General features: G+C 40.8%; 1 protein-coding gene and 1 non-coding gene across 2 annotated transcripts; one reads left to right on the plus strand and one right to left on the minus strand.

Annotated features, from left to right (window-relative positions):
- Positions 1–201: 201 nt before the first annotated feature.
- On the minus strand, positions 202–273 carry Trnae-cuc. Its single transcript has one exon. It is a non-coding gene; the product is annotated as a tRNA-Glu (tRNA).
- Positions 274–7,593: 7,320 nt separating this feature from the next.
- Positions 7,594–14,243, plus strand: LOC109467483. The gene is made up of 3 exons (XM_019765497.1): positions 7,594–8,272; positions 10,560–10,628; positions 11,123–14,243. Exons 1-3 carry the CDS (start codon positions 8,102–8,104, stop codon positions 13,670–13,672), a joined length of 2,790 nt encoding a protein of 929 aa, XP_019621056.1. The 5' UTR covers positions 7,594–8,101; the 3' UTR covers positions 13,673–14,243.
- The last annotated feature ends 211 nt before the right edge of the window (positions 14,244–14,454 follow it).

Here is a 14,454-nt window from a genome sequence, read left to right on the forward strand (position 1 = left end):
GTTCATAGATTCCACTCCTGTAACCTAGACCATTGTACTTGTAACTCATACGACTAGACCATTGACCTGTATTGACTTGTACAGCAGATACATCATAATACAGCAACCCGTACAATCTAAATCGACCCGGCTCTGTGTCTTTTATCTTTAGTGGTTAACTAACTAGACAGATAGACACGGATTCCCTAAATTCTACACTGGTTCCCACACCGGGAATCGAACCCGGGCCTTGGCGGTGAGAGCGCCAAATCCTAACCACTAGACCATATGGGAATTCTACAGTGACATGGATGGTGTTTAGGTTTTCTGTAACTAAGCTGGATCATTTTTTTGTTGCATTTATTTTTATTATGTTTTGAAAACCAGTGGAGATAAATACATGTGTACAACAATTTTCAAAACCGATCAGATGTCAGTTAATATGCAAATCACTCCCTGTCGTCTGCTGCCATTGTTTCCAGTGCCAGTCGGCTTCAGAATTCCCGTGGCTTATAATCCATTTATGATGTTGGGGTCAATTTAGCTACTGACAGGAGGTAACTTCTTTATTGGGGGAGGACATGGGTCCTCCTGATGGTAGTTTAAACTTTAAGCAGAAGATCCGTGAACAACAACAAAAGGCTGTTCTTTTACAGCAACAGGGTCGTAACATGGTGGAACAGTCTACCCGAGGAGGTGGTAACAGCCCCAATCGTGAACAGTTTTAAAAACAGACTTGACAAACACATGAGAAGCCACCCAGTAGTGTACAACCCCCGGGCACTAGACATTACCCCCACAAGATGACCATGTCTACGCAATAAGGACCATGTCTACTCTACAAGGAGTGGCTCACAATGGAAGAGAACTTCCTACCGAGACGAAAAGTCTGCTCTACTCTACTCCAGTATACCAACGGCTCCCCCCTGACGCGTCGCCAAAAACGTGTTTGTTACAGTTTTAGCAGCGAAAATTTCCCCTAGCTTTTTTAAATGCCACTAAACACGGAAGAAATATATTCAGTGTTCCCCCAAACCACGACATTCATGAAAACAAATTCGAGTGCAAAATGGCCCACAAATGTGTGCGACATGTCGTTCCACAAAACGCAAATTTCTACCGAATATAGCGTACGAATTATAACATAGTCTGTTGCTACAGGTTTGTTGGAAGTACAAACATGTACATTCAAGGAGCTAATTTGTTGTTTTTACCTCGCAAGAACTTGTCTTTTTCAGCACCACGCCACGCCGCCATGGTAGTCGCCATATTCGTTTCCAGTCTCCAAAACTCCGCCCGCCGGCGACAGGAAATTCTCCAAGTTTTCTCCGTCAAACATCCAAAGAACGCCACACATCCGACCTGGAAACGTCCAGACGATATACTGTACACTTGAGACGGATAATTTGCGGGCAAAAAGCCGAAAATTTACCTCAAAAGTTGGAGACAATTCACACACAACACGCCGCGCCGCACACATGGGAGACCCCAAGTGTCAAAGGGCATGAAACTGCAGCCGACGCACACAGGTGGGACAAGTATCCAAGCGCAAATCTACGCCGACTGAACACGCACCATAATTCAACATTTACAGTCTCAAAACTGACGTCTTCCTCTAACATTTTCCACACGTTCTATATCGATGCCATGCACAGAACAGTCTCTGCACCCTTCTCTAGTATTGTGCAGCACTACTTTGTGCCCGGACTACTTTTGAGGGGTTCGCCCATAAATACTGTGTTGTGTGGTCTTAGTGTGGACTTGTCCTTGGTGCTGAACTCACTATCAATTCCATGTATTAAGTATAGCAGCATGTATTAAGTATTGCAGCTTGTTCGACACGACAGTATACCCATGGAAAAGCGAGGGGTTGATGTATTTTAGTACATGTATATACAGTATATAGTACATTGAAGCCTGCATATCAACAATATCTATATTTCATCAAGTCTTATACATTTTCTGACTGAGGATTAACTCAAATTAACAACAGGGTTTACGGAAACTCAGGTACCGGCCAGGCCAGGCTACCACAATATCAGGTATCATTTCTTGCATAACAAGTTTTCTAATGTAAAATGCCAATACCAATTCATTTATTATTTTTTTTTTGCAGGGACTTCATTCCGTGGTAGAATGGACACTTTTTAAACAAAGACAAACCTGTCCTTGGTGCTGAACACCTTCCACACAGTAAAATCAATTTACAGTGTTAACGGTACAAAAACAAATCTATCCAATTTCCTCAATAATCAAAACAGCTAAATGTCATTTAACACAGCACTGGAATTTTTTTACGAAAATAATAAATGTTATTATCTCTTTTATTAACCCTCGTATGAAATTAACTAAACTCGCAACTAATGATAACATCATGCAATTTAACTATCCCATTGATTGAATAAATTTTGAAAGAGTTATGCTGTAGAAAACTGATTTTAAAAGTGTTACCAATGTACAATGTACTTGTAGCATGTTACATCTCGAGTTCTTAATATATGTGTGAGGAAAGGAATAAGTCATGTACGCTGTAAAGAAAGTTGCTCGAATCGATTTATAAAAAGTTAGGCAGTTCATAATACTAGTACATCGAAGAAGAGGTAATATTTAAAATGTAAGTTGTGAAGTATTGCCTCACCTGGACAGGTACAAACTCTTCACTGTGTCTTCAAGTCAAATTACTGGTGAAACTGAGCCATCCAGTTATATGGTCTTGTTTGCACAGAAGTCAACCATCATCACAGGTTTCTCCCAGTCAGGACAGGAACGTCAGCACACACATAACTACCTAAATGTAGATGAAAGGATAATAAGTTTAATGCAAAAAAAAAAAAAAACATCTGAAATAAACTGACAAAGATTTATAACTTAAGAATTTGATAATTTATCTCTAATTGCTTAAACAGATTGTTTGGCTCTGGAAATGTGTTTTTACACATACATGTATCCCTACTAGTCGTGTGTTTAATATTCCTTTCGGGTTCTAAACAAATCAGAAAAAAAGTACTAAATCGAAAGGCATTGTCCCACCTGTACAGAGTCTTCACTGTGTCGTCAAGTCATATTAGCGTGATGCCCCAAAAACTGAATTTTAAGGCAACATGGAATGACCATAAAATATGATAAAATCCTGCAATTAAACTATCCAGCTTTGCTAATATATGTACTTATAGAAGAAACAAACTTGTGAAACAATTTGTCTCACCCGTACAAACTCTTCAATTCATTTTGTCGTCAACTTGAAGTCAGCTGGTTTGCTAGCCCTCAGCTGGCCTGGTTTGGACAGGAACATCAGTACTGCTGACCCTAATTATACCTAATTATAAAAGAACAATGGATGCCAGGTATGAGTGAGCAACTAGCTACCAGGTAAAGATTTAACTCAAGGTAAAGCACAATATGCTAGTCATTCATTTATTCAAGTAAAAGATACACTTACAAATAGGATGTGAAAGATGTTTTGTGTGTTATTTCTATAAAGTGTAAGACATAAGAGAATAGTTCTATAGTCAAATTAACAGATCTTCTAAGGCAATGTCTTACTTGTGGATGTTGTTGTCATCTTGCTCTTGTGTCTCTGAATCACCTGATCTGGTCCAATCTTCTCTTGTCAGGTTCAGACAGGAGTCCCCACAACTGCATCCGTCAGCAGCCACCTAATTATTCAGAAATTAGATGTTACGTTTTGTAAATAATAGTAGGCACCTGTTTGTCATCTGATGTCTTCAAATCACCCGGTGTGGTTCAATCTTCTCTTGTCAGGTTTACAAAGAATTCACCGCTACTCTATCAGTCAGTAGACACCTAACTTAAACACAGACATTAGTTACACACTTGCTTTAAATAACATCAAAAGTGGTAGGTAAAATGCAGAATTGGGATTTTTCTTGACGCACGTGTCTAAAATAACACCAAATAGCTGTAAAGAAAATGCGGAATTCAAATTTTTAACACCTAATATTCCTGTTGGGTCTTCAAATCATCAGATCTGGTCTAATCTGTCTTGTCAGTTTAAGACGGTAGTCCTCACTACAGCATCAGTCAGCAGCTATACACTTGCCTCACATAATACCGAGGAAATGTTAAGTAAAATGCAGAATTGGGATTTTCCTCACCTGATTTTACTCTTAGGTCTTCAAATCATCTGGTATGGTCCAATTTGTCTCGCCAGGTTCAGAAAGTAGTCCTCACTACTGTCATCAGTCAGCCGCCACCCGACTACACAGACATTCATTAGATGTTACATTCTTGTCTTCAATACCAAATGCTTGTTGGTCGCCTTGAAGCTTTAAGAACCCCATCTTGTTAACTCGAGTTTTTGTCGCCTTGAAGCTTTGAGAACCCCTTGTTAACTCGAGTTTTTGGCGGGAGCACCAAATATATTTAGCTATGTACACAGCCACATTCCAACATGTGTTTTGAACCACGTGTAGATAACCAAAAAAGGTCGCTCAATACATAATTTCTTTCAACGAAATGCAACCTTATAAAGCTGAACAATTGACAAAACAGACATGCACATTACATTTAGAACCCTAAAAGCACATAGCACATTAGAGAATGTTGAAAGAGTGGCAACGTGATAGACTTTTTCAAAGCCTGTCTAAAATTAACAACAGTCGCTCTCTAATTTAGAACAGGGTAATTTCTTACGGAATATAACTTGACTTGTTCATACTATAGTTGCTAGGGAAGAATGTCAGCCAAACAATTTGCTGACTTACCTGTAACAATAAGCCACGCTACTCTTCCCAACTGTCTTCTCCAAAATTCACTTGGTCAGGAAATCCGCATTTTCTCTTCAAAACATCACCAGAACGGCACAAGTCCACAACGAAAACTCCCAGTCATTCTGCTGCACACTCACTAAAAATAATCTACCGACAAAAACAACAAAAAGTACCCAAAATTAGTAAAAATCAGCCCAGAATTTACCCGTCGTACGAAAGCACCATTTTGAAGGGACCATGTGCCAATTTTCTTTTTTATACAGGTGTGCAAAACGGCCCTGTCTAATTAATGAGAAGCTGCTAATCTAATGACGACGACCAATGACGGCCCGTCTCGGTGCCAGGCACTTAAATGTGGCGAAGAAGGTGGATTAGATGATATAATTATATGTACTAAGTTTTACCTCAGGATAAAAAATGAATGAAAATTCAGCTACCTACCTCTATCTCTTTTGAATATTTTTTAAACATATAGCCCTGCAGTTCCAGAGCAAACCGCTATAGGGCCCAAACTCACATCACGTCTTTTCCAGCACAAGACCTACCTACCATTGAAATTTCGTCAGCCTATCAAGTCTAGATCATCAGGTTTCAAAACCGGAAGTTCAACTGCAGTACCATAACAAACCGCCAGGGGGTCCAAAATCTAATCATTTTGAGGTCTCATCAAGACCTACCCACCTAACAAGTATCAAGACAATCCATCAAGGCCTTCTCAAGCTATCGTGTTCACAGACACACAACGTCACACACTCACACACACACACACACACACACACACACACACACACACACACACGAACGCCTCTGAAAACATAACCTTCTTGGCGAAGGTAAAAATGGCAAAACCATTGTAAACGTCAGACGTTCAGCGTATAATACCCTTCTCTACAGACCTCATAACCAACACTATGCTTTCATAACAAAACTCAGACTACCTAATCCTTTTAAAATGATTCCTTAGGGACTTGTCACACGGTCCAATTCACAAATGTCCCTACGGACAGATTGCAGATATGCGTCTTACTTACTGGTATAACCGCATTCCTGTAACCAAAGGCGTATGTTTCAAAGCGACAACAAGAACAGAAAAAATATTTTGCACAAATCTCACTCTACTGGTGCCATCCCTCAACAAATCCTGCACACAATAAACAAATCTCTGTCCTCGTTATATATTTTCTATCTGGGCAGTCACACTGTGTATTCTGCTATTCAAAGTCTCAACTAGCTAGACTAGTAGATAGTTTTAGGCAGTGAAAAGTGTTAGAAAATAGCTATTGGCGCAGCAAGCTTTTAAGTCTTTCAATAAGACAAAACACCACCGTGTTGTAGTAGAGACGTAGCTGAAGTCACTCCCAATATCTACAAAATGCAGTCACAGACATACATAGAATACCGCACTAGTGATATACGAAGTCGCTTGTTCACTCTTGTGTGGCTCCTGTTAACTGTACATGTGCGGTTGCATTTCAAACGTACTTTTACTGACATTCCCAAACACACCTACACTTAAGCTTAGGCCCCTCCTAAAAGTGGCATGCAAGGTTTCGGAGTTTGTTTATCAGAAGTATAAATAAATTTGCATCTTCAGAACACATTTAGATTTACACCTGTTCTTTCTCTAGGACGTCACACCAGGGCAAAACCTCGACCCCGTAGCTCCTTGGTCGCCTGAGCCCGATTTGTGTGCTCCCATGATCGCCTCCGGGTACCGAGTCCACACAATAGGTCCCACTAGTCGGGTTAATTATCGCACCTGCCAAGCAGGCCTTTTTGTTCGGTGAGGCCATGTTGATCTGATTGCATGGATGACATCCGCGCGGGCATGAATTTTCGTCGTTTTCCCCCTCACAAAAAAATTCGACGATATTGTAAATCAGACAAAATAGCTGAAAAATGAGCAATTATATGCCGTACATTGAAAAAAAATACAATGTATTGGAAAACGATACTTGTGTTGCAGAATTCCAAAATCAGTTCCAAAGGGCAAGAAGTCTGCCCCCCCCCCCAAAAAAAAAATTCACCATACTGTAAATCGGACAAAGTAGCTGCAAAATGAGCAAATACTAGTATATGCCATGTTAATATTAATTTAAAAAAATTGGAAAATGATACTTGTGTCGCAGAATTCTCAAATCCATTCCAAAGGACAAGAAGAAATGATAAGTCTATTATTCACCATGCCAATAAAATATTACTCTGTGTGTTTGGTCATTTGTTATTTCAACCTTCATGACCAGGTAGATTTCATAATGAAGGCACCTTTTTGCCAAACTTTTTTTTACTCTCACGCTCGCATTAGTTTCGGGGCTTCCAGAGGATGTCATCCATAGAATCAAATCAACATGGCCTGATTGGTCTGACCTGTACCTGCAGTGTGCCTGTGCCTTGTATGCATGCTGGGCGTTAATTGTTCGGCACAAATCGCGCCTGGAGCCAACCTCGGGCCGCACCTTTCCTCTGACGTCGTGGGAAGATCTGACACAGTCACCCCGCCTACGTTTCACCTGCTTCCCGGTGACTTCTGCTGAGCCATTCAAATCTTACTTAGAGATGACACATTTCAGATGGACGTGAAAAAATTGAGGTAATTTTCATGACTAATTTTCTGTTACCAAAAAAGGACGTTGTAAAGATCTCGATACTCAGTTCTAGTCCCGTATGCTCATTTGTACTATGAATATAAGCTGTACTAATTAGAATTCTAACTCTTCTTTTCGAACTAAATGTTCACAATGAAATATTAGCAAATAGAAAGAACTTAAGTTGATCGTCTTGAGACTGACAACTTTTAAGACATCAAAAATCACATTGTGCCTGTTGCTATTTGTCTTAGATGATTAAAGAAGAAGAGTTAATCTTTTTTTGCCCTTCGGATACAGGACTCATTCCAACACAAACAGTCGAGAGCAGAAAAGAATGGCGCGGACTTAGTCGGATGAAGAAACTATTTTGACAACAACGTTTAGGCTTGGACCAAGGTCTTAACAGAAGGCGCTTATTATTAAGAAGCTGGCTACAAGAACATACCAGGGATTTCACCGGATAAGCTTTGCGTGGGTTGAGTCACCACAGGAAATACTTGAGTAAGGAACGCACCTGTAACTCACAGAGGGTATTCAGAAAGAGTTGCCAAAAGTTGGTTGGTTATCGTCGGAAATGGTCGTTTAACACTTTCAAGGATGGCAACTGAGCCATAATTTTGTGTTACGCAGTGTTTGGAGGTTGTTCCAAGCCAGAATGACCACGAAGTCGTCAGTTAAAAGTGCTTATTAGGTGGACAATGGCTCTGGTTGTTTACGGGTAAAATTGCGGACGGGTAAACCACAGAATCCGGCTGAACTTTCCACTGAACGGTCACGAACAACTTTGTGTCAGAGAGAACCAAGATGGCGAAGTGCTGTGCGAGTTGTTGGTACGATCGCTGTTGTTGGTTCTTCGGGCTCTTCACGTCTATATTCGGAGGAATCTCGATTTTCTTCGGGGTCGGAGCTCTGATGTACTGGAACAACCCCGACTTGATCGACGAGTTTGCTATCCCGATCTGGGTCGGCGTTTTTGTAAGTATTCTCAACAGTTTTTCTATCAGAACATGTTTCGTAGTTTAGTGTGCATGTTACCAATTTATCATGAGAATTACTTTCAATTAATTTGCAGTTTTCTTCAATAAAAACTGTTGAATAAGACAAGACGTTATGGCATCACATGTATCTACTAGCCTCCGCCAGGCCTTTCTACGGGAACACGGATCGTAGAATTCGGCAAAAAAGAGACTAAAATTGGCCAAGGAAGGAGGGAAAGAAACTACCTCCCCGCGACCGGACTCCCTGGGCCAATTTTACTCCCTTTTTTTGCCAAAATTTCTACGATCCGTATTCCCGTAGAAAGGCCTGATGGAGGCTAACAATGCAGTGCTAATGCCCTATACAGATGTGTAGTCGCGGAACTTAAAAAAAAGTTTAAAACGTTTGGAAGAGTTTTGCGTCTAGTAGACTTTCAAACTATTTACTGAGTGTAGCACTAGTTCCAGCCGGTACAGGCAGCCATGTGGCTCGTTAAAATGGCGATAATTATAGTGTTTCAAACGTCCGGGATATGTGAGTCATCTGGACAATTTTATGCACTAGAGGGTGACCCAAAATAGCTAACAGGTGCCCAAATCCTCCCAAAAAACCTTCATATTAGTGCAAAATGTAAAATCAACCCTGCACTAAACTATATCAACATTTGTTATAACCAGCTATACGCAACGTGTCCGAATTACTAGTGCACTACGATATTGTCTATCTGATATCTCCATGGTTTTGTCATGGTAAATATATAAACACTGCATTATTTTGCCTCTGGCAAGGTACAGCCGTCGAGTGCTTTTCCGGGCTTTAGAAAGACAAGAGATCATACATTTACTCAATGCATTTTTTCTAAATACTCATTTTAAATTTTGTGTACTTCACCGATTTGTGTTTTTCCTTAATTTTAGCTTATAAGTAATTCTTTAGGTTCCTTGAATCGGCGGTGGAAGGCTTATGTGCTTATTGTCGGACTATTCCTGTTTTAGATAGCCCGAGGCCTACCGAGGTCACTCGGGTGGATGACCTCCTTCGAAATAGAACGATTAAAAGATAAGATATACCCTTAGCATATTCTTAACATCAAAAACTGAAACATTAGAAATCCTGTAACATTAGAACGATGCAAAACATTCTGGTCATTTCTTTACAAAGTAAGTGTCATTCAGGAAGGTGGACGGGCCAAAATATGACGCCTTACGAGTGTGTTTAAAATTTGGCTAGCTGTCAGCCATGTTTGCTTAAATCCTTGTAGTTTACACAATGATTGCGCCTCGTGTGGGCTGTTTTAGCGCCAACAATACATGTACGAATATCCAAGATAAATGCACAAATATGTTCAAAAGGGGAAGCGAATTACAAGTTACAAGCAATAAAAAAATTCAATATTTGGTGCTAAATGTTTAATAATGTCACTTTAACATTTTCCTTCATACATATAACGAATCTACATCTTCAGTGTAAAAACCATCCGTAAGAGATGAGTTAAACACAAATATCTGTAATGATGTGATGTTAAAAATAGTGGCATTTTTTTACAAAACCATACCGGATGTACATCCGGGGTTGTAATCACATTCTATTCATCGGCATGAAAAATTCAGTCGTCCGACTGGAAAGTTTGGTTTCTGGGTGACTCCATCGGGCGTAATCACGTCTGGGTGACTTAAAAACTGTTTTGTTACCCAAACATCATCTTAACCCATTCTTAATGAAATAATCAACAGACTCAGTGGCCATGCTAAAAGGAAAAGACCTGCACAACATAAATTTTTAAGTTCCAACTGAACACAGCGTTAGTAATTGTTAGAGTTATGCAAAATGTTACAATAACTTATCATAATGCCGGATGTTTCTTCTACACAACCGTAGAGTGCATGCAAGGAGAAGTTTGAAAGGCATTTATACACTAACTTCTTTCTCAAAATGGTTCTATAAACTAGATTGTTCTCAAAACGGTTTTATGAAAAGAAACAGGTGCACATTGCAATTTGTCCCTATCTCAACAGAGGGAGCAAATTGAAATGACAACCTAGCAACCTAGCAAAACAAATGGTGGCATCTCGAAAATCAATATGAGAATCCGGTTCAATTTATTCACGTTTACTTCTGAAACTATCAGTTTTCTAATTTATTTTACATAAAAATTATTTTACAGCCTTAACTTCAACTGCATGCATCAATACTTGTATACAATTCACAATGTACAGAATTTATATCTTATTAAGAAAACGTATGGTACAGATAAACATACCACAATGTTTGATTCATTCCACAGTTGGTTTGTATTGGAGGCCTCCTTATGGCAAACAACAAGTGTAAAAGATGGGAAGACATCAACAAAGAGGTATATGCATTATTTTTCACGCCTTCGTTTAAATATCCATAAGACAATAACTCAAAATTCCTCAGTAACCATTAAGATAGTTACAAGTTGCTGCGGTGTTTGTACATTTTTCAGATTTCATAAAACTTGATATAGGACATTTCAATCTTAATTAATGGCGTAAGTTATAACGTTGACAATGAAGATAAATTGTCAATGGTACAGATGCTAATTAATGGTGCTTGTAATTTTTGGCTTAATCGTGTTAATGATGATTAAGATCATAATCATACTGATATCATTAGTAAGAACAGATTATAATGGTTGAATGGCAGTGATGGTTGTGATGGCAGCTTCTGAAGGTGATTGTGAAGAGAGTAGTGACAACGTCAATCAAAAGAAATGACCAGTGCGGGCAAGTTTGTAATTGCCATGTTTAAGTCTCTACCAGCCAAACATTATTGTTCTAGGCAAACTTTAGCACAGTGTTACATGTGGTTATCCTTGTATTCCAGTACCTGGAGGAACTTGAAATGAAACTAATGCCAGAAGAGGAGAAGCCTACCACCAAGAGAGCTGAAAGTTTCAGTCGACTGTTTAAATCCATGTCTAAGTTGTCTCTTCGCGGCGATGGAAAGAATAAAGCTCCTCAGCAGTCTGAGAGACAGATCTTTGACAGGCTGGACGTTTTGCGGAAGGAAAAAGAAAGTAGCAGTCGACAAGGATCACCTTCTCCTTCAAAGTCTCGTCGCGACAAAATCAGACAACAGGCAAAATACGAACTGCTGAACGAGCAGGAAGACCAAAAACTACACTTGAGTCCGTCGTGGTACTCTGATCTTAACTGTTTGACGGACGAAGATATGAATAAGAGTCAAGATAAGATGAGAAACAAAAGGCTCAAGGCGACTCCCGATTGTGTTAACGATGAAAGAAACGGAATGGGAAGTGAACAGCTTGGAAGCGAATATCATTCGCCCGATGAGTGTACCAGTGAGAAGCAAGCAATAGATAAAAGACGAGGTTCAAAGGTAAACAGGAGACACCGTGACACATCTGGCAATGTTGATGAGTTTGAGATGCTAGTAATAGAACAGGACACCAAACCAGATCATTCGACTCCCACATCAAGAAGAAGCCGACAAAAAAGAAAACATGGAGCAAACAGCGACCAAGGAGAACGGCTTGGGGATGACGAAATTGTCTTGAAGTCTAGTGGTTTACGCAGGAAAGACATGAGACCAGAGTACAGGCGGTCATTTTCCGAAGGCTGTCGTGATACAGGTAGCATTTCGAACATTGGTGATGAGAGTACGACCGAAAAGAGACTCCAAAATAAAAGACACCTTTCCTTGGATCCTAATGCCAATGCATATCACGCGGCAGGCAACTTTCTTGAGGTACCTCGAGCGAGAGGAAGACGAAAGAAGCGGGCAGGAAGTGATCTTGAGATGAAATTGGAAGAAATGTACCGACAGGATTCCAGAAGTCTTCCAGGAACACCAGAAGGACGACGAAGGGCGTCACGCCAGCAAACTGACATCCCTCTCTACACGAAAAGTCTTCCCGGTACACCAGAAGCAAGAAGGCGCGTCTCAAACGCACTAGACTATCATGATCATGTTGACTCTACTACACTCAACTTCTACCAGAAGTCAAGTAGGTTTGGAGGAGTCAAACAGAAATCCCCGAGTCAAAGATCCGTGAACAGCATGGCCGAATATCAGAAGCGATCCCTTGATAAGTTCATGATTCCTGCGTTTATGGAACAGCAGGATAGTGCCACTGAGCCTGACTATTTTACCACTAAAAGCTTAGACAGAAAGCAGCGGAGATCTCGACATAGGTCACAGCCTTTGCCGATGTCAGCAAAAACGGGAAGTAGCAGGGAACGCTCTATCCCCGACATTGTCATTTCACAGGAAGGAATCGGTAGCCATCTTAACCCCGATCAAAACATGGCTGAGTCGCAGCATTTTGCTTCGCCTAACGCATACAACGAAATGGCCGTACGACCAAAGGGGTCACCTCGTACTGGTTGCATGCCTGTACGTTCTACAAGTCCTAAGAGGTCGCCTAGACAGTCACCTATTCAAGGACGCCGGAGCACTGAGCCAGCACTGAGAGGACTAGAGTCTCTGAAGAGTTACAGAGATTCTTTTGAAGCTGACGGATACAGCAGTGAGGCGTTAGAGGTAGATATCTATGACCACATGGTGAGAGAAAGGATGAGGAAATTCAAGGGAAACATCACAGAGCCCAAGGTCATTTTCCCAACCCGCAAACGCCATCGCACCTGTCCGACTGCGTCGCCTGCAACGCGCCGGCGGTACATGGATGAAATACAGCGGTCGCCTTTCTTTGGCTTACAAGAAGCAGGAGATGATTTGGACAACGTGTATGCCAACAGTTTTGCGCCAAGGAAGCAAAGCCTTCCGCCATATTTGAACTCGGACAGAAGACAACGAAGAACGCCGGGAAAACACAGAAAACCAAGCATTCCATATCTCGAGTCATATTCCTCAGAGTCCGAGGGAGAAGAAGTAACCAGTTTGCTTGGCTCGAGGATCGCGCTGAACTTTCGTGGTGGGAAGAGTTCGAGGACAGTTTCTCCATCAGACTCCTTGGGGAGCCTCGGACGAAACCCTGCTACTCCACCAGAATCCAAGATGGCGGCGCGGAACAAGAAAGCAAAGCATCATGGGAGAAATGTAGACGGGGGACTGAGCATGTCGGAACCCACGCGTAAGAAGAAGGCTTGGTCTCCAAAGTTGGTGTCTGACATGTATGAAACTTCCGGACAAGAAAACAGCGCAACAGAGAGCGAAACCTTCCCACCAACGACATGGGAGACCGAACCGTCACCAGGAAAAAAGAACAACGACTTCTCGAATAATGTATACTCGGATGAGGGCGAAATCAGGCTTCTCTACCACTCAAATAACGAGGATGCTGCCTACGTGAAAAATAATGACGGAAAAGTGGGCAACTCGCGGGCACACGTGCTTCTCAACGACGACAAAGAAGGTGTCATGGTAGTTATGGTGAAGAGGAGAGATACTTAGCTGTAAGGGGAGGGGGGTAGTGAGTTGATACGGGAAAAGGGAAGAAATTAATTTTGCAACATCTAATCGTTGCAATATCATTTCTGTAAAGACATCTATCTATAACGGAAACATGAACTTTTGGATTGGAGACAAACAATGGAGTAACTACCTCATAATCTATACCATTGTATTTATTGGTACCGGTATTGGTATTCATATCTTGTCGACGTGATTTAAGCTTTGTTCAAATTTGTTCAAATACGTTAGGTTGCTTAATTCTGTTAAATACACCACGATAATACCAGTCTCATAATGTTAATTCGCTGTTAGTTTCTTTGAGATTACATTCTGAGGTTGGTCTTTATTGCTTTGCAAGCTAGAATTATTCATTTGTATCGTTATAATTTTTCTTGCTTGGAAATAAAGGTATGGTGACTTATTCAATTAGCTTGTACTTTGTACCGACTGGAAGTGCAGTATTTCTCTGTTACGCCATGAGGCGCTTTAACGCTAATGCCATACATACAGACACTGGGCAATCAATACACGTATGGACGTCCGATGCAATTTCAGGGTGGGAAGACAAGAAAAACTCTGTGTGAGGGAATCTGTCTGACATGGACATTAATTCAGTTGAATTCAGTTGTTTATTGCAAATTCATGCCCGAGGGCTAATTGCATACAGACATTGACAAGAAAAATGTGGTGATATAAGACTATTTGCTAACATGAACTTCTACGTGTACGATATACTTATCGAACCTACTATCTCTACTTAAATCTAATAACGTTGGTATACA

This window comes from Branchiostoma belcheri, unplaced genomic scaffold (assembly GCF_001625305.1).
Source record: "Branchiostoma belcheri isolate BF01 breed outbred unplaced genomic scaffold, Haploidv18h27 scaffold18, whole genome shotgun sequence".
NCBI lineage: Eukaryota > Metazoa > Chordata > Leptocardii > Amphioxiformes > Branchiostomatidae > Branchiostoma > Branchiostoma belcheri.